At 40.2% G+C, this 20,676-nt stretch overlaps 1 protein-coding gene across 1 annotated transcript in view; it reads right to left on the reverse strand.

Moving 5' to 3' along the window:
* Positions 1–1,384: 1,384 nt before the first annotated feature.
* Positions 1,385–20,676, reverse strand: part of LOC311304093 (solute carrier family 4 member 11-like) — a 33,231-nt gene continuing 13,939 nt past the window's right edge. Inside the window, exons 10-19 of the mRNA XM_084430961.1 lie at positions 20,405–20,518; positions 20,176–20,308; positions 18,205–18,278; positions 15,424–15,643; positions 15,070–15,176; positions 13,033–13,198; positions 12,619–12,792; positions 12,291–12,486; positions 4,920–5,089; positions 1,385–1,629 (exon numbers count right to left, since the gene is read on the reverse strand). Of these exons, the coding sequence (XP_084287087.1) occupies positions 1,563–1,629; positions 4,920–5,089; positions 12,291–12,486; positions 12,619–12,792; positions 13,033–13,198; positions 15,070–15,176; positions 15,424–15,643; positions 18,205–18,278; positions 20,176–20,308; positions 20,405–20,518 (1,421 nt within the window). The 3' untranslated portion in view covers positions 1,385–1,562. The remainder of the gene's footprint in view (positions 1,630–4,919; positions 5,090–12,290; positions 12,487–12,618; positions 12,793–13,032; positions 13,199–15,069; positions 15,177–15,423; positions 15,644–18,204; positions 18,279–20,175; positions 20,309–20,404; positions 20,519–20,676) is intronic.

Here is a 20,676-nt window from a genome sequence, read left to right on the forward strand (position 1 = left end):
GTCAGGCTCACACAGGTGATTGCATCTCTGCAGTGCTGCTAGAGGCTTGTGTCTTAAGAGACCTGCCTTTGATTGCATGTAAACAGCTCCTCATCAGACTGCAGTACATGAGCCCTCTTGACTCCTCTGAGCTCATGCTCACCACCGGTGGGCTTTTATTCACATGTTGCTAGGATACACAACTTTCAGATGAATCACAATCATTGTGGTCCATGTGCCATTCTTAAAATTTGCCCTATGAAAACACACACAATGGACAATAAAATATTTAGAGCATTGATGCACTTTTAAAATGCTATCAAAGTTTTGGGAGGTTTAATGTAAATCAATTACAAAGCAATTTGTTTATTCATTTTGTATACAGTCATTATAACTGGTAAAAAAGTGAAATCACATTCAACCACCCCTTTAATATCACTAATTTGTCCTCAAGTCCATTTATATAAGCTTTTTTGTGTGTTTTCCTCTTGTCATCTAGGGTCACGTTACATCATATAAAATTGCATATATATTAGCATATAAACTCTATTACATATAGACCTATATTTTATCTGAATTTTCAGAAACATTATTCCAATCTTCAGTGTCACATGATCCTTCAGAAATCATTGTAATATGATTTTTTTGCTCAAGAAACATTTCTCATTATTATCAATGTTGAAAACAGTTGTTTACTTAGTATTTGTGTGAAAACAGTGATACATTCTTTTCAGGATTATTTGAAATAGAAATCTTTTGAAACATAAATGTCTTTACTGACACTATTGATCTATTTAATGCATCCTTGCCGAAGAAAAGTATTAATTTATTTTTAGAAAAATGGTAGGGTGGATTGGATATGAAAAAATCCTTTGAAAAAGTACATGTCAGACTGATTATCCTTATTGCATGAAATGTAGCCCTCTGGTGTATAAATTATGTAATTAAATCTATCACAAATATATAGTCTACTTTACATCAAAACAAGAACATAAATGTTTCCCCACAATGATGCAAAGATGTGTTTTGAGAGTGGTACACATTTCTCCATCAACAGAGAATAAGCATCATACTATTTTCATCATTCATTCAAAGGGGGCAGTCATTTTGTAGTATGAATAAGAGTCAAAGGTAGTGAGGGTGTGATTTTAAAGATCTATCTACAGTAGTGGGTACCAGCATCAGAAGGTTTAAGTATTTTATGAAACCTAAACACGTTAGAGGCCTGTAAGCTCTGAATGAAAGGTGTTGAGATTGTGTTTTAAAATGTGTTTGTTCTGCTGTATTGTTTGATCAAATACTTCTGTGTGCAGTTTCAGATAGCACACTAAAATAATAATATTGCTCGCCACAAATCCCAGTGCCAGATACATGCTGTGACTGAACAAAGAGACACTTTGAGAATCATGGGAAGAAAAATAAGAGTTTATGATTGCACTAGATAAATAAAAATAGGCAGGGAACATTATAGAAAGATTCATAACAGATATTGAAGGCACATATCACAGCCAGAAAACGTATTTTCCTAACAAAAATACACATAGGAAATGCACTTTAAAAGTGTTAGTTTAATTTTTTTTCATCTACATGTATTGAGAATCAATGATATCCAAGTACTTTGCTTCAATGAACTTTGGCAACAAGTAGTTCCTGCAAAGAAAACAACACGTTACCACCTCAAATGTTATGGCAAATAGCATTTTTCTGTGTTGAAATACATGCAACATGCATTTTGCCTCAAAATATGTATTACCACCAAGTGTGCATCGTCTGTCTAGACGTTACACACACAAATACAATAAACAGCAGGATTGCTGCTTTTTTTATAATGTCTAAAACATTGTACTTATTATACTATATGAACTAATACCTGCATTAATAGTTACTTCAACATGAACTCATGATTAGTGAAGATATGAACTTGAAGAACCAATGAAGAGCGATCCTCAACTACGACAGGAGTCATAAGAATTAATGCATGAATAACATCTTAACTACAGTGCTATGCATACGTTTAGACACCCATGCTAAAGTCGACTAAAAAGAGGAATAAAAAATCATCTTTTGGAAATGGAACTTATCATATTTTAAGGAAGAACATTTATTTATTTACGATGCATTATTCATTCACAAAGAAAATTGGTGTCCTTAAAGGTTGGATTTTTCCTAATTTTTTTAATTAAGGCATTAAGTTCAGTTTCCAAAAGATGATTTTTTATTCCTCTTTTTAGTCAACTTTAGTATGGGTGTCTAAACTTATGCATAGCACTGTACATGTTAGTACATGTTTAATAGTTAATGCATTAAAGAATATGTAGGGGTAAACTAAACCAATCAGGCTCCTTAAGAATAAATAAGCACTACTCTGAATTTGAATTAAACATGTGATTTAATACTGTCATAGTTTAAACTGTAATATCATAATCTGCCATCTGCAGCTTTGTGACAAATAATTGATATGGCACATGATTATTTATACATTAATTACACAGATCCGTCTAATCAAATGTGGAAATAGACTAATGAGTACCATTAATACATTTAATTTGATCTCAACCATTTTCTGATTTTTATAGTTCATTTCTGTTTATTCATAGCTTTTCTTCCCGAAACTACAGTATGTAGGATTTGTTTCTGGTGGGACACTCATTAGTGGTGCACTTTAGGTGCTCTTGTCGCGTTAGTTGCGTTTCTACGGTAATGCTAGAATTTTAATCTAATAAATGTTGCCTGCTTTGGTAAACCGAATTAATAATTAAATACATGTGTGCATGTTGTATTGTGATTTTTCAGGAGATTATGTACAGTAAATAACTGTATTTTTTTACATTTAAATGTATATGCTTCGATTAGCATTAGCTTATGGACGTGCCCTATTTTACATGTAAACATGGCTTATGTGTGTCTTTACAGGTATGTTTGGGCTTTCTTTTAGGTCCATATATGTTTGAATAAATAAATAAAAATAAAAGAACTACAAATAGGTTTATATATATATATATATATATATATATATATATATATATATATGGCGCTCCTAGGGGGATGTATGTATATATATGTATGTATATATATATATATATATATATATATATATATATATATATATATATATATATATATATATATATACCAGGGGTGTAAAGGAATAAGGACGTCTCTCTCAGTGTATATGTTATTCATATTTTAGTTCTTGATTTGAAAGTGCATCATTGTGTCAGTACTTTACTTGAGGGGGTACATCATAATTAACTCATTATTAACTAACCAGACACTAACATCAACTAATGGATTGTTAATGCATTATTTTGTCATGACTTTGCTTCAGGGGGCACATCATAATTAATTCACTAATTCAGCTCATGAATTATAATACACTTACTATCAAATACAAGTACAACTAGTATTCAGTTAAGTGACATTGTGGGGCTTTTCAAAAAGTCGGAGAACGGAGGTACAGTATCATCATCATGGCCTGTGTCTGGATGGAGAGTGAACTGTACTGATCCCAGCAAACGGTCCCCTGACCTTTTTTTTTGGTAACCGATTCCTTGGTTAGTCACAGTAGGTTTAGTTTGATGGGAAAGAAAATATCACAAAACAAATTAAGACCTTTTCAGATAAAGTATTAGTGGATTTAGTATTTTCTCTGTTTGATAAGGAGGATCAGTGAAAATAATGACAAACTAATCCTGTGCCATTCAGTAATGTTTATGACGAAGCTGCTGATGTCAATAGTTTAAATTATGACAATAATAATTTGTTTAAATTAACTTCAAAGTCAAAATATTTGTCATTCCTTCTTATGGAGCCTGATTGGTTTAGTTCACCCTTAAATATTATGTAATGCATTAACCATCAAACATCTACTAACATGTAGTTAAAGGGATAGTTCACTTTGAAATTAATTTTTGATATGTTTTAGCTTACCTCAAGGGCGTCCAAGATGTAGGTGTCTTTTTTTCCGCAGTAGTTTCAATTTTGATATTTTTAGGTCAAACCGTTCTTGTCTGTCAGTCTTATAATGCAGGTCGATGGTCACTGTCTCAAAACACAAGCACAGAGTCCAAATTAAAACAATTCCCCATCGTCCAAATTAAACAATTCCCCATCGTAAGTACACATTGATGGCCTAAGACACGAAACGAGCGGTTTGTGTGAGAAAACGAACAGTATTTATATCGTTGTTATCTCTTGAACACAGCACACGTCCAAATGATCTGACGGCGCGGGCGGGTATAGATATATACATAGATGTTGCCTTGGCTACTGCAGTTCATTGGAACGAAACCGTAGCCAAGCAACATCTAGTGTATACATCTATACCCGGCCACGGGCGGGTATAGATGTATACACTAGATGTCGCCTTCGCTACTGCAGTTCATTGGAACGAAACCGTAGCCAAGGCAACATCTATGTATATATCTATACCCGCCCGCGCCGTCAGATCATTTGGACGTGTGCTGTGTTCAAGAGATAACAACGATATAAATACTGTTCGTTTTCTCACACAAACCGCTCGTTTCGTGTCTTAGGCCATCAATGTGTACTTATGATGGGGAATTGTTTAATTTGGACTCTGTGCTTGTGTTTTGAGACAGTGACCATCGACCTGCATTATATGACTGACAGACAAGAACGGTTTGACCTAAAAATATAAAAATTGAAACTACTGCGGAAAAAAAGACACCTACATCTTGGATGCCCTTGAGGTAAGCTAAAACATACCAACATTTTTATTTTCTGTTATTCACTAATGCATCCTTATGACTCCTGTCGTAGTTAAGAATACTCTTTATTGGTTCATTAGTTCATATCTACACTAATCATGAGTTCATGGTGAAGTAACTATTAATTCAAGACAGGTATTGGTACATGCTTATTCATGTACTGTTATTGTATAGTGTTCCCAACCTCCTAATATGAAGGCTATGACATACCTTATTGGAATGAGCATGATCATGAGTAAAGGAAAGACCATCTTCATGTAGGGCAGAGGGTACATCCCAAACACACACAGGATGATCAGCTGAACAATCTGCAGGCCTGTGAAATAATGCACCTTCCTCTGCGGCACTCTGCGGATGTAGTGAGTGGGTGGATACGACGTCTTGGGAACAGAGATTGAGATTAGTATCATAATGATAAGTGACAGATTTGTATTATTTCACATTAGTCAACCTAAAATATAATCCTATTTACTTTCTTAAAGGGATAGTTCACCCAAAAAAGAAAATTTGCTGTTTATTTACTCACCCTCAGGCCATCCAAGATGTAGGTCTTTTTTCTTCAGTAGAACATAAACAAATGTTTTAGCTAAAACTGTGGTCCTTGTTGAATCATTCAATGCAAGTCAATGGCTACCATCACTTTGAGAGTAAAAAAAAAAAAAAAAAAAAAAACACATACAGGCAAAACAAAATTAATATCTGTGGCCCGTGACGACACATTGAGGTCTTGTGAAGCTCAACGATTGGTCTGTGCAAGAAACTGAACATTATTTACCACATTAATACCTTGGCACAGCCTTGGCAAACGGTCCTGAGCGCGTTCATGGCAGTCTGGAGCGTGAGCTTGTACGGGGGAGCAAACTCACACGTGAGCTGGCGCTGTGTTTGATTACAACAAAGATGGAAGCTGAACACTTGTTCAGTGTGTTGTATTATTCATCAAAGTGGTACTTGTGCTTATCCTGGATGCCGCAACCTAAATAAAAAATAAAGATTACGTTCGATTGTGCAATCTCAATCAAAATGATTGACTTTTCACAGATTCCAAACGTTTGAGCTCTCGCATTTATGTCATTATGCAACAAGAAGCTCGGGCTCCAGACTGCCTTGAACACGCTCAAGACTGTTTACAGAGGCTGTGGATTACAGGAAATAATGTTGTAAATAATATTCAGTTTCTTGAACAGATTAATCGTTTCGCTTAATAAGACCTCAATGTGTGGTCAGGATTCAGGAGCCAGGGGTATTAATTTTGTTTTGCCTGTAATATGTTTTGTTGACTCTCAAAGTGATGGCAGCCATTGACTTGCATTATAAGAATCACCAAGGACCACTGTTTCAGCTAAAAATCTTCTTTACTGTTCTACAGAAGAAAAAAATTAACAGCAAATTAAAATTTTTGGGTGAACTATCCTTTTAATACAAATTCAATGACCTAACTAGACATGATTTCCAGCAAAAAAAGCCATTTGTCTTTCCATGCTGAACACAAAACTGCTGCACATCGCGGCACAAGATATCTGATGTTACGAGGAGTAGAATTTTAAACCAATGAGATTTCACTGTGGCCAGTGTCTGATGCTTGATGCGTCTTGTTATGACAAAACCTCAGATTTGCCCCGTTTCATTCCAAAATACATCAAATTACTTTTAAAATCTGTTGGTAATGGCATTTCATGTTCACTTTAAACCTGTAAATCTTCAGCATGGTAGAATGGCCAGCATGGGACTCAAAAACAACCTTCACAGCCACAATTAGTCCCTCACTACACTAGCTATCACTATACTGATTTATATTGATTTTCACAGTGGTTGTACATTCCAAAGGCAGCAATATTAAATGATGCAAAAATGAATGCAAAGTATCATTGATAATACTGAGTGATCTGGAGGAGACTTGGATTGAAATAGAAAGTCTTTGTGTTTGATACTCAGAGGAACCTGTATGGTTTTAAATGAACTAAGTTACTAGAGCATGTTGAAACGCTTGTATTATTGTATGTGTACTTATAAACTTAATTAACTTGACCTGTACTGGATGGTGCTCTTAATATACAGTAACACTCATCCCCCAGCATATTTGGCTTTTTGTAGTTTAGGGTCAATTTAAATTGCCATTAATGGTGTAGTTTTGGCTAACAGGTCGGTGCTAATCAGCCAAACCTTGTTTCAGAGGGGTTGGCCCAAGAACTTTTCTATTCATATTTTTATTCTAAAGAAGTCTCTTATGCTCATCAAGGCTGCATTAAAAAACGTACTCGGTTCCCTGAGAGATAAGGGAATGAGTATTGCGTTGCAAACGCTATGGAAAAACTCCTTTTCTCGAGAATATTGAAGCCTTTATTTTAAATGCAGTGCAGCTGCACAGCGAGCACATCATAGCTGGCTGAAGCATGCTGATTGGCTGTGCTGCGGCAGCTGCATAACCTATGGCGATTCAGCAAGGACGCGCGATCCAATCAGTGCGCTTGCTGCCTTGCTCGCCCTGAGCACTCCAAAATAGGCGTGGCTAAAGGGTATAAATCTGAGAGAAATCGCCATATGGACAGGTCAAAATCGACTGAAGCGAAGTACCTGACACCAGCAAAATAGCACAGCTGGCAATGCAATACTCGTTCCCTTATCTCTCAGGGAACCAAGGTTACGTAAGTAACCGAGTACGTTCCCTTTCGAGAATGGTTCACTCGTATTGCGTTGCAAGCGCTATGGGAACCCATTTTAAAACGCTGTGCTATTGGCAGATGGCTACTCTAAGATGTCCAGGGGAGCCCGGGACAGAAAATAGAGTAGTCTAAGTCATCGCAAACCAGGGACACTGCACTGCATATAGGGATTAGTGCAGGGGCCACCGTGGTTATAGGAACCGCCAAGTTATAGAATTTCACAGATGTGGACGGAGCAGACCAGCCGGCCGCCACACAAATGTCTTCTATAGGAACTCCACTGGACCATGCCCAAGAGGAAGCCATGCCTCTTGTGGAGTGGGCTCTTACACCTATGGGGCACAGAAGGCCCATAGAAGTGTAGGCCAGAGAGATAGCATCTACTATCCATCCTGACAGTCTATGTTTCGTGACCGTAGAACCCTTGGTGCGGCCACCGAAACAGACAAAGAGCTGTTCTGACTGCCTGAACGGGGTAGAACCTCTAGATAAATTCTCAAAGTCCTAACGGGGCAGAGCATGTGTGCATCACTAGCAGGAGAGCGGTTTTGAGAGAGAAGGGTTTCAGATCGGCCGACTGGAGTGGCTCGAAGGGAGGTCCCTTGAGGCCTTGAAGGACCGTGGATAGGTCCCAAGCCGGTACCGAAGGTGGCCGAGGCGGGTTAAGCCTCCAGGGTCCTCTTAGGAAACGAACGATTAGGTCGTTTTTACCCAGGGAAGAGCCAGCCACCGGGGAGTGGAAAGCTGCTATAGCTACCACATACACTTTGAGCGTGGAGGGGGCACGACCCACGTCCAGTAGCTCTTGGAGAAATGTAAGTACCATTGGTACGTCACAGTTATGTGGGTCTAGGTTCCGAGCTGAGCACCAGCTGGTGAACACTGACCATTTAAGATGGTAGAGGCGTCTAGTTGACGGTGCTCTAGCCTCCGTTATGGTATTCAGGACTCCCTCTGGGAGGTCCTGGGGTACCCGTTGAGGGGCCATGCGTGGAGGGCCCACAAGTCGGGACGGGGGTGCCAGATTGTCCTGTTCACCTGTGTGAGGAGATCCTTCCTCAGCGGGATAGGCCACAGAGCTGTCGCTGACAGCTGCACTAGCTCTGGGAACCAAATCTGGGTTCGCCAGAGGGGGGCTACAAGGAGGACTGCGCACTTGGTGTCCCTGATCCATTCGATGATCTGAGGGAGCATCGAGACCGGAGGGAATGCATAAAGGGGGTGGCTGGGCCATTCATAGGGCCAGCGTGTCACTGCTCTTCGAGAAGAAGATTGGGCAGTGAGAGTTGTCTTCTGAGGCGAAGAGGTCGACCTCTGCCCTGCCGAAGACTTCCCACAATAGAAGAACCGCCTGGGGGTGGAGAGACCATTCCTCTGGGGGAACGTTGCCCCGAGATAACATATCTGCCCCTCGGTTCAGCGTGCCTGGCACATGAGCCGCCCTGAGTGAGCGCAGGTTGGCGTGAGCCCATAACAGTAACAGTAACAGCAGTTAACACATCTTCAGCCGCCTGAACTGAAGAGGGGCTGTAAGAGGCACTCGAGCAATCTTCGGGGGTGGTCCGGCCGCAGCAGAACATGGCTCCCTTTTCCCGCTGGCTAGGACGGCTTCCTAGACTCATGGTCCAGCGTGAGCTTTGGTCACGGGCCCTGGCGTTTGGGAAACGGGTAGTGCTTAGCTGGCTTGAAGTGCTGACTGGTCTCAGCCGCTGGGCGGGGCTGGAGGACCTGAGGCGCTGGCTTCTCTGGCTGCGGCCTGCTCTTGGGGCGCCGTGAAGCAGAACTGGGGAGGAAGTGCTTCATAGCAGTGGATGCCCTCTGAGCCTCCGTGGAGCGTTCCGCAAACCCTTTAAAGGGGTCATATAATGGTACATGCACTTTTACAAGTTGATTGCACTGAAATGTCTGTTGGCAGTGCCTGTACACAACCATCCTATCATGATTAAAATCCATCCAGTGGTTTTGTTTTAATCTCCTTATATGTTTGACCATCTATGAAATCAAGCCGTTCGATATTGTGACGTCATAAGATCGTACGCCCCTCCCGCGATTGTGATTGACAGCCGTGCTTCAACACAAGACCCGCCCTGAGCAAGCTGTGACAGCCGTCGTCATAGTAGTCCGCCATTGTTGATATGCTGGAGTAGAATGGCGTCTACGCGATTGTGGTGTTCTGTTCTTAGATGTAATAAGGAAAACAGCAGTCATTTGGATGTTCCTAAATCTGAGCCGTTATAGATGCAGTGGCTGAGTTTTGTTTTTGAAGAGATATGCCCAAAGGATTGACGCGGGGATTCCCTCACGAGGATTCCCCACGATCGTCCATGCTTTCATGTTTACGCGAATCATTTCACACCAGACAGCTTTACAAACGAGAAAAAACGGATCGGTACCAACGTGTTACTGCTGAACCTCCAGAAGATGTGAGTGTAATGTTTTATTAACCTTTATATTAGTATTTATATTAATCTTTGCAAAATTTGCAAACCTTGCTGCAGGCTTCACGATGAATGCATCTAAGGTTTACACTCAGGGTACATTACAGCATGTTTTCTATGTACGACGTTCTCAATATAATTCATAATCCCACGTTTATAATGAACAACGCGTGGTTATTGTGTTACAAACGGTGTACGCACAGAACAGAGCGGCGGGGTGAGCAAAGCTCATTATCATTTAAAGACACATGCACTGAAACGGCGTGCTGAAAACAGAGCTGTTTTTGACCAGGTAAAATTAGTGTTTTCTTACAATACTAATGAGAATTTTTAATTAAAGTATATTACAAACTTTTAATTTAGACCCTAAAAAATCATATTAGCTTGTACAAAAATGGCATTATATGACCCCTTTAACAGAAGGGCCGAAGAGACCTGAGGTGGAGACTGGCGAGTCGAGGAAGGCGATTCTGTCCGCGGCCCTGATCTCTGTCAGATTCAGCCACAAGTGGCGCTCCAGCACCACTAGGCTGGCCATGTTGTGACCGATGGCCTGAGCGGTGGTCTTAGTAGCCCGCAGGGCCAGGTCCATGGCGCTGCGGAGGTCTCTGAATGCGTCTGGGTCAGGTCCTGACTCAATCATAGCGCGGAGGAGTTTTGCCTGACACACCTGGAGGACCGCCATGGTGTGTAGAGCATAAGCAGCCTGGTCAGCAGCGGAGTATGCTTGGTCCGCGAGTGCTGAGGACATTCTGCATGGTTTAGAGGGGTGCGCAGCCTTTGCTCTCCCACTACCAGCAGTGGGAGGACACAAATGGGCGGCGACCGCATCCTCCAGTGGTGGGAGCTTCACATATCCTCTCTCCTCTGAGCCGTCAACAGATGAGAGCGTTAAAGAGGCAGAAGAGCACGTGCGCGCTGAAAAGGGCGCACGCCATGATTTTGTGAGCTCGTCGTGGACCTCAGGAAAAAATGGAGCCGAACGCTGGCGAGGGGTCTGCTGGTGCCCCGGCAGGAACTACTCATCGAGGCGGCTTCTAGTGGGCTCTTCTGGTGGAAGCCAGTCAAGACCCAGTTCATCGACAGCGCGAGTGATGACACGGAAAAGTTCGGCGTCGATACTCGCTCTGGTGTCGACTCGTTCTGGCTGAGAGAGAGGGGCGGGGTCCGCTGAGCCCGACCAATCCTCACCCTCAGACGCCGCCACAGAAACAGCATCATCCAATTCCTCCACCGATCCTCCGAAGGAGATGAGGCCAGCCGCTTCGAGAGAGGGGCATTGGTCGCTCTTCATAAACAGCACTGGTGAAGTGTCAGACTCTGGGACGGGCCCACGTGCACGCGCTCAAATCACCGCGCTCATGGAGTCGTTGCTCCCTCCGCTTCTTCCTTCACTGAGATGGGCATACTGTAACAGGAAGGACAGCCGCCTTTAGTGAGCGCTGGTTCTCAGGACCAAGGCAGACAGCACACCGTGTTGGACACATGCAGGGGAATCCTGTAGGTCTCACAGACGGGGAGCGGCATTTGAAACAACGAGCTCTGCGCTTTTAGAAAAGCTTGAAAGGATATATATCTCGTCGGATGCCACAGGGAAACGGCGATCAGCTTGACGCCGTGATTCAGCCAGATGCTGAAGCAGTTCCGCTGATGGGCTGTTCGACAGCGAGAGACTTCTAACCGGAGAAAATCAGCGATGAGGTGAGTTCTCTTCGCTGAAGGAGATTAGATCTGTCCATATGGCGATTTTTTTCTGATTTATACCCTTTAGCCATGCCTATTTTGGCACGCTCAGGGCGAGCAAGGCGGCAAGCGCTCTGATTAGATCACGCGTCCTTGCTGAATCGCCATAGGTTGTGCAGTTGCCGCTGCACAGCCAATCAGCATGCTTCAGCCAGCTATGATGTGCTCGCTGTGCAGCTGCACTGCGTTTTAAAATAAAGGCTTCAATATTCTCGAGAAAAGGAGTTTTCCCATAGCGTTTGCAGCGCAATACGAGTGAACCGTTCTCGAAAGGGAACTGTTTCTATTTGACAATATATTTAAAAATGTAATTTAATGCTGTGATGTCAAAGCTGAATTTTCAGCATCATTACTCGAGTCTTCAGTCTCATGATCCTTCTGAAATCATTCTAATATTATGGTTTGCTGCTCAAGAAACATTTCTTATTATTATCTGAACACAGCTTTGCTGCTTAATATTTTTGGGATTCTTTGATGAACAGATTCAAAAGAACATTTATTTGAACTGTAAATCTTTTGTAACATTATAAATGTCTTTACTGTCACTTTTGCTCAATTTTATGCCTGATCAAAAGTGACAGTAAAGAAAATACAATTCTGACAGTAAAGACTTTTTTTTTTAAAGACTCAGAAAAAAAATCGTACTGACCCAAAACTTTTGAAAGGTAGTTTTAATCAGAACAAGATACACTAATAAATGACAGATTATTACTGGGTCACTAGTCTAAGTCTCTCACTTGTTCTTTAAGCAGAAGGGCCATTCGGTCACACATCTGGTTTCCATCAATAGACGTGAGAGCGATGTACAGGAAGAGTCCGTAGAGAACAGGTTTCGGTATCCACTGCAGAGGCACTGGCAGCAAAAACACTGACAAACCAATCAGGATGTTGGCAGCCAGCGACGTAAGTCGTGTCTCCTTCACGCTGACTATCCTGCAACAACACATAAGATGTTTTACAAGTCACACTTGATGTGTTACTTGCTAACTCGCATGCATCATGCATGTTTAAACATCATCTGCGAGTATTGTGTTCTTTGGTGTGTATGTAGGTTGGTGCCATCACGTTTCATAGAGGTGGCCCCCCTCCACTCGCTGTTCCACCCGCGCCAGCTGACGCACATGCAGCGTGGAGTGTGGGAAAGCCGCGTGCATCCATGGTAACCCAAGCACCGACAACACGATGTTGATAAGCCCAGAGAGCATCAGGTCCCAGTGGTATGCCGTTCCCTTTAGCAGTCTGAAACACAAGCACGCACACCAAAACAGATCATATGCTGTCTCTCAGCGCCCCACAACTGTCTACTCTACACTGAACTGACACTTTGAATTATGGCTCACTGATCGTGGGAAAAACATAAACCAATGGAATGCTAGCATACTGAGAAGGTATGACACTGCAGGATGAAAACAAACTTTCAATGTTTAACAAATATGACACTACTGATGAAAATTATTTTTTTATTTTCTGGATGGATACCTGTTCTCTGGGGCATTGGTGAGGGACACCACGATATTCTGGTCAATGAAGATGAGCAAGGCAAGGAGAAAGCCAAGACCACATGCGCTTAATATGTTCATCCCTGTCAGCTGATTAAAAGGTGCCACTTTGAATACAGTGCCATTCTGGTAGTTGAAAACTGGAACTGTGGATCAGCATATAGAAAGAATTAAATGGATTGTTCACTAAACAAATAATAATTATGCCATTATTTACTCACTCTTTGCAATAGCTCACAAAACACATTCGAACCTGTCACCTCAAAATGCATTATGAAAGGTATGATGTCAGTGGTAACTGATCATGATGTCCTGCTGCGACATGTCTTGAGGTGTCAGGTTTAAATCAAAGACTGTGTAATACCACATATAATAAGACTTGTATAACATATGATGCTAATATAACTTGCATTGCCCTGAATGGGAGAACGTCCAATATGGCGGCTCCAGTAATGAAAATCCCGCCTTTTAAATAAAAGAGCCAATCGCCAATTGGAAACTTGAGACTGGCACTTATGACTGCACACACGCATTGGTGTTTGAAATCGTACAAATTCATACGTATTAGCCACCAATTAGCCAAATTCGCAGAACCTGATTTAAGCATGTTCGACATGTTCCTGGATCAACATCTTTGTTAATCCTGGAACAACATTCCAATCAACCAATCAGATTTGAGGGAAAAGTTTACAGTTTGTGTCAAGTTTAGGCTTACAACCAGGGTTAGGTGCTTCTATATCAGTGTTATTTACCTATCATTTCCCTCTGATTTTAGGGATAACTTATAGGGTAATGTTTAAGGGTACCCAAAGGAAAGAAAAGTCAAAAATGCTGAAAGTTTTAGAAGAGAACTCAACAACATCACAGACTGAACTCAAATTTTGTAGAGGTCTCTTATAAAACTAAAATCATCGAGACACAACTGCACCTTAGACAGCATCAGTTCGAGTCCTAGCTAAAGGTACTTTCCTGCTCCTGTTCCCTTCTCCCTTTTCACTCCAATATTTTCCACATCTCATTTGTATCTATTTTTATTTCTCCTAAGGAATTTTAGGAGAAACTTCTGTTGTCCATCAATGCTGTTGATACTAAAATGAGAGATATATGAGAATCACAACCAAGTCTCCTGAGTTTAGGAAAAGCAACCACTGAGCAATACATTTTTCCTCTGGGTAAAGATTGGGTAAGGATTACATTTTCGGACAGGAATGTTGTTCTAGGATCAACAAAATATGTATGCATAATATAACTGCATATAACCTGTCAAAATTAGGACATGCGCTCTGAGGCATTACAAATATGGCCGCCAAGTGAACCGACTTGTTTGAATGTGCTGAAGTGTGAAAGAGATTTATGGTATGATTATCAATAAATGATTTAACTTTCAAACAATATCTTAAAAGACTTGAAATATAGCATATTGGTCATATGGACTGTTTTTCTTTTTTGTCCGTTTTGAAACTTGACGGCCACAATTTACATTGAATTTCCTGCTAAATATTTCCTTTTGTGAAAATCATCCAGGTTTGGAATAGCATTATGGTGCTATGGGGCGGCAGTGGTTCAGTGGTTCATGTAGATTGTCTACAAACCGGAAGGTTGGTGGTTCAATCCCCGGTTCCACCTGACCAAGTGTCGAGGTGTCCTTGAGCAAGACACCTAACCCCAGCTGCTCCCGACGAGCTGGATCGCCTTGCATGGCTGACACCGCCGTCGGTGTATGAGTGAGTGAATGGGTGAATGTGAGGCAATATTGTAAAGCGCTTTGGTGGTCATTGGGTCTGTGAAAGCGCTATATAAATGCAGTCCATTTACCATTTACCATTATGGCAAGTCAATCATGACAAAATGTCACATTTAGTTGAATACTCAAGTTCTGATGGGTTGCAAAATCATTGCATTCAGTGTTATTACAGGTTGAAATCAGACCTAACGCAAAGTCTTTTACTGAAAATGATGATATACGCAAAAAGACAACATGATCATTTTAGGTGAATGTTTTGATGTGAGGGCTTACGCTGAATGCCAATGAAGAGGTAGGAGCCCACAAAAGAGAAGATGACCACAGAGATCGGCAATGCACAGTCTGACACCACCTCCCTGACTTTAGCATGCAGGAATGGACTGGAAAGAAACCAGAAATTAGAAAATGCAAAAACACTCACATCAGAATTTCAAGCTTCTGTGGCCATAAAAAAAGGGGGATTCCTCAATCTAGTAATAATAACCAGAATTACATTTTTATGTGAATCTAAGTCATTTCGGGTGTTTTTTTTATTTTTATTTTTTTAGCTTACATCAAGCACAGGTTAGAACAGATGACCAAGCATTAGCAGCTAATGACAATTACAGTTAACCATCCTATAATTACCTTCTCTTGATGAGGAACAGGACATAGCCCAGCCACATTGTTCCCAGCATCAACAATAGGCAGAGAATTGGGCGCTCCCTGGTGCTCAGAACCATTGTTGCAGGCAGTGAGCCTCCGGTCTCTGTTCCGTTCACAGTGTGATGAAGCATTACACCCAGACGATGCAGATCCTCTGTGCCTCCAATGACTAGTATAGGACCATGGTAATATTTATGAAATACTGAGAGAAAAGAGAGATACAGTGGTAAAAAATAGAATAGGTTAAATAGAAACGAGTGAGCAAAAAAAAAAATAATAATATATATATATATATATATATATATATAGTCCACCCAAAAAAAATGACAAATCTTTCACAATTTATTGACCCTCGTGATGTTCCAAAAGCATATGATTTGCATTCTGCAAATGCAAAAAGAGATTTTAAGAATGTTCATGCTGCTCTTTTCCATTCAATGAAATTGAATGAGGACTGGGGCTCTCAAGTAAAAAAAAAAAAAAGTACATTATGATAAATACCTAGCTTGTTACATATACGTGTAACATTTCAGCCGTAAATAAATTATACATGTTAACTAAATTATGTTTATTACTTGTCTAGCGATGTATATTTATGCTTAAATATACCGGGGTTTGGACAATGAAACTGAAACATTGGCCAATATAGTGCTGTAAGATTCATACCTATATGCGCAGCCTGGTGGCCAATCTTCACTGATTGCTCATTTCATCAGTAAGAGCAGAGTGTTGAACTAACAGAGCAATAGGACAGCTGTACATAAAATATTACAATTCACACAACATAATGGGAGAGCTCAAATTGTTCGGCCGTGCCTCTCTGGCTCATCTGTGACCAGGACAGCAAGTCTTTGTGGTGTATGGAAAGCTATGGTATCCTGGGTAATGTTGGCATGCCACCATGCAGGACGAACCACATCCAAGAAGAGTAACTGCCGACGCAAGAGGAAGCTGTCTGGAAGGGATATCCAGGTATTAACCCGGATTGTATCCAAAAAACATAAAACCACAGCTGCCCAAAACACTGCAGAATTAAATGTGCATCTCGACTCTCCTGTTTCCATCAAAACTGTTCTTCATTAGCTCCACAGAGTCAATATTCATAGTCTGGCTGCTATAGCCAAACTTTGTACACTTGTACCAATGCCAAATATCGATTTCAATGGTGCCAACAGAGGAAATCTTGGGCTGTGGACAATGCGAAACATGTATTGTTCTCTGATGAGTCCACCTTCACTGTCTTTTCCACATCCGTGAGTTACAGTGTGGAGAAGATCCAAGAGGCTTTACACCCAGACGGCTGCTGCCCAGAGTGGATCAGTGATGGTTTGGACTGCAATATCATGACATTCCCTACTGTGCTTGATTCACTGCCAAGAACTACTGAACCATTGTGGAAGACCAAGTGCACCTAATGGTTCAAACATTGTAGCCTGAAAGGGGTGCCGTGTATCAGCATGATAATGCACCAATACACACAGCAAGACAAGTGACAGCATGGTTTGATGAACATGAAAGTGAAGCTGAACATCTCCCATTTTTGGCATTTAACAGCCTTAGTATCCATTCACTTTCATTGAGTGTAACATAAAATAATTTTTTAGAAATGTGTCAATGTTTTTTTCACCAAAACTGATTAGTTACCAAAATTCTTTAAAATCTCTTTTTTTTGTATGTTCCACGGAATGAAGTATGTTGTACAGGTTTGGAACAACAAGAGGGGAGGAAATTATCTTTTTAGGGTGAACTATCCCATTAAACCATATCACATATCCACCTTATTCCTGACGACCTTACTGCATTTTGAATTATGGGTAGCACTTCCGGTTTGGGGAACTATCATTCAAAAAGGCTGAAACGAATCATTTCAAATCATAAGGTTGCCCTACAAATAAAGCCGATCCGTCAGTTTGACTAGATGAGCTGTCAATTTTCCTTCATGATTTATAACCATGTTATAACCATTTTATAACCATGTTATAACAAGAATATCTATGGCAAGAGCTCTTTTCAGTCGCTGCTTTCTTTTCCTCATGATTATTTTCTTTTTTCCCTTTGCAATCTGCTGTAAAAGTATGAAAAAGGACCACATATACTGCACATTTGTGGTCTGTTCTCCCAAATTTAATTTACGATATATTCCATTAATAATTCACTGGAATGCACGAAGAATCTCTCGTTATTCTCCTCAAATCCTCACGTCTCTTTCCATGTTTATTTTCACAGGTAAGTGCAATTTATTATCAGTCAAAATGACGGAAATCACTTTGAAATAGTATCACGTAATGCTAAAGTTAATGAACATTTGTGATTAAGGCAACATAAATTACATAATACAGATATATATTCCTACAGTGATATTTAACCAAAGACTTGCACTTTTGGGGTTATTTGATCTGTTGAAAGTACCTTGTTGATGCTTTTAAACTTTTAAATTTCCTTCTAATGTTTAATGGTTGAAGGGTGAGTAGATTAATGTCATCTCATTGTGACACTTTTTTTTTAACGTATTGCGTTCATAGAGCGAGCCTTTTCACTGACTGTTACAGCTTACAGCTTAACGGAAGTTACACCCATAATCCACGCAAAGCGTCAGGGGGCGTAGGAATAAGGTGGATAAATATCATCAATAATGTTCCTAAAACACATCAAATAAATTCCCTGTTAAATCCACATTAATGATTTATTTCTAAGATATTACAAACAGCGACACTGCTCTGGTATGGATATGAGTTCCAGCAATGTTCAGAGCTCTGAACTTACTGTTTATGGTGCCTTTCAAGGCGTCACCCACAAAGGCAATGGAGATGAACAAAGCTATCACTTCTTCTGTGGAACTGAGAGGACACATAGGACACAGTGAACAACTGATCTTTCCTTTTATCAAAACAACAGAGCACAAACCAAGACATAACAACAAAATCGGGGCACGCCATGAACGGAGATTACCACACACATGACAGGAGAGCACAGATTTATGATGTTTATGCTACAGAGAGAGGCCACAGCAGAAGTGTCTGAGTTATATCAGAATGTAGCGTCTCCCTGAAGATATTTTATACATCAGTGAAATAAATGTAGATTGGTACATTTTCTCAAGAAAATAAGTGAGATGCTTGTTTGTGTAAAATTCTCCACTACAATATAGGTGTTGTGAGTTACCAGGGTTGGTATAGTGTTATGGGTTGTTACTGCTGGTTGGTACTAGCATTCTTCTCTCTATGAAATTCTGAATCTGAAATCAAGATTCTGTCCCTCAGTTTGGGACTTTCCCCATCCGCCAGGCTAAAAAATCATAAATCTGATTGTTTAGACATGCGCTATTGCTGGTTACTATGACACAGGAACTTCAATTTATTAATTTGGCTCAACAAAACTTTTTTTGTTTGTTTTTTTTGTTAAAAAATGAAGTTGTATCATTCATTTTGTACAAACCTAAACTATCTGTGTGAGGAAAATATTTTCTTTTTCCTTTTTGTGATTTTTTTTTTTTTTTTTGTAAAGTTTCATTAACCATTATATGCAATGTATAAAATGAACAAATGAGAAGAGACATGGTGTCAGTATTGACATTAGTATAGCTATAACTCACTGAGTAAAGCAACTAAACTCACAGCAACTATAATTTAGCTGCTCACATCCTGAGAACAAGCACCACAATGGTAACCACAAAATAAGAATAAATAAAAAAACATTACAGAAAAGAAGATATCTTGACAAACTCTTCTAAATGTCCAACATAACTGGACGTTAAACTCTAACATGTCTTTCCCTTAATGAAAAACACATAAAATAACACTTACTTTCCTAATGCAGTCCCCTGCAAAGCAAGGTATCTTGACAAAAATGATTAATGTAGTTCCAACACAAATGGATTAAGTAAACTTCAGTTTTACATTAGGTGGATTGAACACAATGAAATTAAGTAGTGACAAAATGTTCAAAATTGTGTTGCTTTAGCTCAATTTAATTATGTAACTGAATAAGAGGATGGAAAGGCGTAGTGCCAAACATTAGTCCCGAACTGATGAGTGATATCTTCTTGCGGTGCGTAGATCCAAAAGGAAATCAAAAATAAGAAAAAAGAGATCCGCACACGAATATAGGAATAATAGAATAATCTTTTGTGATATTCAATAATGTGTCAGGTAATACGTGTCTTAATTTGTCTATTTGTCTTACCTACGTATTGTTTGTCACATGGACAAGAGAATAGGTAAATCACATTGGTAGAAGTGCATGTAACAAATTGTGCAATCTTATATGTACGGTTCGTTATGCTACTGCGAAAGGAAGAACATCATCTACATGCCGCGCACTTACGTTCATGTTTATACGTCCATCAGGACAAAATGGTAACACATTTTTTTTTTAATAGAGGATTGTTGTGATATGTATATATAATGATGTAGACTATTGATGCAAATATTTGTATATGGGATAAAATCAGATTCTGGTGTGTTACATGGATTACAGTAATAAGTGTTTAAATGACCACTGGTGTTGAGCTTGGTAACACATGGCACTTTTTTACACTTTTGCACTTTATTTGTGGCCTCTGGACAATAAAATCCCGTGGGCTTTTTGGCCTATATTCGTGTGCGGATCTCTTTTTTCTTATTACTGAATAAGAGGTAAAATATTTTTTGAGTGTACTTCTCAGATCGTAAAATGCAGAATTCCGTATAAAAATCACATCACTGGTAAATATACACATGGTACTACTGCACTTACCGTTTAAAGAGCTTCATAAACAGGCTGACATTGAAGATGCCTCCTAGTATGAGGAACAAACTGTTCCAGAGGCCAATGCAGGCGTAAAATGCGGGAAAGTCTAGGTCATAGTCATCACAGATGCCTCTGATCACTGCAGTGTACAAACAAAAGAGAGAAAACAACTGAATAGGGCTCTGAGAGAGACAGTGCACCTAACCTTCTTTTCTTTATAAGAGACATGCAGTACCACTGATGAAGATGGCTAGAGGTGCTGTGGTGAGAGGGATGACCAGCGGAGACCCAGAACAAAGAGAGTAAATCACTCCTCCAATGCTCTGACCAATTATAGTCTTCTGTACATCTGCAGAAAGGCAAATAAACCACCAGGTCCACATGAACACAGAACTGTCAAAATACCCTTCTAATCAAGCTGGATTTGGAACATGGTAGCTGATGTCCAGCTGATCAATTATCTAAGCCAGATAGGACCAGCTAATGTCCATAAATGTCTTAGTCATA

Source organism: Rutilus rutilus (assembly GCF_951802725.1).
Source record: "Rutilus rutilus genome assembly, chromosome: 14".
Classification (NCBI taxonomy): domain Eukaryota; kingdom Metazoa; phylum Chordata; class Actinopteri; order Cypriniformes; family Leuciscidae; genus Rutilus; species Rutilus rutilus.